The sequence below is a fragment of the Neophocaena asiaeorientalis genome, unplaced genomic scaffold, assembly GCF_003031525.2.
Source record: "Neophocaena asiaeorientalis asiaeorientalis breed wild unplaced genomic scaffold, Neophocaena_asiaeorientalis_V1.1 scaffold1043, whole genome shotgun sequence".
Taxonomy (NCBI): Eukaryota; Metazoa; Chordata; class Mammalia; order Artiodactyla; family Phocoenidae; genus Neophocaena; species Neophocaena asiaeorientalis.
Window position 1 is genome coordinate 1 of NW_020173673.1, and position 2,256 is coordinate 2,256.

Here is a 2,256-nt window from a genome sequence, read left to right on the forward strand (position 1 = left end):
GGAATTCCCAGATCTCCTCCTCGGTGGCACGGTTGCCCTTCTTGAAGATCAGGCCCAGGAGAATCATCAGGAGACCGGACGTGGGCGGCCCCGACTCATCACTCGGACTTCCCTCGCTGGGGAGGGCCATCTTGCTGATGAGGGCATAGGAGTGATTGCTGGGGTCGACTTCCTTCAGCTCGAGGCCAAAGACCGCCTCCATGATCTCAGAGGCTCTGCTGAGGATCTCAGGAAAGTGTTTATCGTACTTCCTGTTGATAGCCTTCAGCAGTGCTGCCTGCGGGATGGGCTCCTTCTTCTTGTACTTCTCCAGCAGGAAGTGCACCAACATTGTGGACTTCCTGATCAGAACACCTCTGCAACAGCTGTGAATGGAAGGTGCTGCCTCGGAGGTACCTGCACTTTTCTCATCTTGGCTCTGGGCACCCTCTTCAGATCCTGGGCATGAAACACCTTCATCATGAGAGCTCGTGGCCGGGGCTCCCTGAGGCTCCTGGCGCGTGCCAGCAGCAGGGGAGCTCGGGGGAGGACCCCGAGAAACAGAAGCGGGGGAGGAGGGTGACTCTTCTATCTCTTCTGCTGCCGCCGCCGCCTCCTCAGTGGCCTGGGCACCCTTGAGACTCTGAGTCTCCCCCCGGGCCTGGTGGCGTTTCTCGCGGGCACGGCGCTTGCTCTTCCGGCCCCGAGGCATGATGACACAGGTCAGGGCCAGCAGGCGGGAGTGTGCGCAGGAAGGCAGGCAACGAGGGCACCTGAGGGAGGGACAAGGAGATGCTGTGAGCACCTTCAGCGGGGAGATTCCCCCCTGGCTTTAACCAAGGCCGCCTCTGCAGGGCCCTTGAGGGCACTGCTCGAGGACCCACAGGGCTCCTGTTCTCCTGCTCAGCCTGTCCCCTGAGACCCCTGTGGAGGACGGTAGAGTGAGCCGTGGGGCACAGCCAGCCAGCCCTGCCTGGGCAGTACTGGGGTGACAGTGGGGGCTGGCAGGGGAGGTAGGTCTCCACGGTTCCCATTCAGAGTCAGGATGACAGTTGTTGGCAAGACACCCCCACCCCATCCCCTCTGCTGCTCTGAAGTTGACACCACCATCTTCCATGACACCCAGGAGGAGGAAAGGAGGGAGCGTTCAGCCCACCACCCAAGGGTCCTGGGACCCTCCCTTCTGCTTCCTGGTGGCTGCCCCTTCAGAACAACGCTCTAACCTCCCTTGGACCTGGCAGAGGAAATTACGGGCAGTCTCAGCCTGACAGTCCTTTCTTGGGAGTCTAAGGGTTGACAGGAGGGGACAGGCCATATTCTCTCTTGTCCCTTCTCTTCGGGGTGGGTGACTTCCTTAGTCCTCACTCGGGGTCCTCCCTGGACGGCCGGTGCAGCCTGGAGCTCCTCTCGCCCCGAGGGCCATCTGCTCGCACCAGTGCCGGCACCTCCTTGAGTCTCATTCGGAGGCAGTGAGGGTGCCCACGCGGCCGCATGTGGCAGTTTTACCAAGCCTGCAGCGTGCGGCAGACAGGTCGAGGGAGCCCTCACTCGGGGGCTTGGGCCGACTCTTGGGAGTGCTTAGGGACGCGCCTTCTGCTGGCCTGCACCTCCCCTCTCAGACAGCAGCCCTCCCTTCGTGTGTGGCCAGAAGGAAGCGGCTGACAACAGGGGAGGGCTTCTGAGGTGCCCTTGCGACGGGGAGGACGGTCCTCACCCTGACTCCTCCCGTGCCCTGGAAATCCTCCCTCAGCTGACCTGCGGCCAGCCCCTCAGGACAAGGCCCCCTCCTCCCTGTGTCTCCCGCGTCTGTCCATCCGTCCGCGTTCGCAGTGAGGGAGCCCCTCAGTCTTTAGACCTGCCCAGAAGCTCCCAGCCCGACATCAGGGGCGGGGTCCGTGTGGCCGCCATTCTGGGGTGTGGAGCCCCTCGGTCCCCAGGAGGGTCCCGTCCTTCCCTCCACAGGGCCTGGGGCGCTCCCTCTACTGAGCTGAGCCAGGGTCCACCAGCCTCAGAGCAAGGCCTTCCATGCCCGAAACCCCGCAGGGGAAGCGGATGGACTTCGGGCCTAACAGCCAGGCCCGAGCCTCTGGGGCCGAGAGCAGGGGCGGGGTGGGCGGGGCCTGTGTGGCCACCTCTTTTCGGAGGGAATGGGGATTGGGGGTGTCGGGGGCGTGTCATTAAGATGATCACTTAAAAAGGCCAGTTGTCATCCACTAACAAAGTTTCAGACGGTTATTTCACAGCCTGTGGACCATACTGCCACATCCAGCCCAATCT

General features: G+C 62.6%; 1 protein-coding gene across 1 annotated transcript; it reads right to left on the bottom strand.

Annotated features, from left to right (window-relative positions):
- Positions 1 to 4: 4 nt before the first annotated feature.
- LOC112401965 (melanoma-associated antigen B17-like) lies at positions 5 to 691 on the bottom strand (the record flags this gene model as incomplete). Its single annotated transcript, XM_024748491.1, has 1 exon — positions 5 to 691. A coding segment is annotated over exon 1 (687 nt), but the record flags the coding sequence as incomplete, so codon positions are not given.
- Between the last annotated feature and the right edge of the window lie 1,565 nt (positions 692 to 2,256).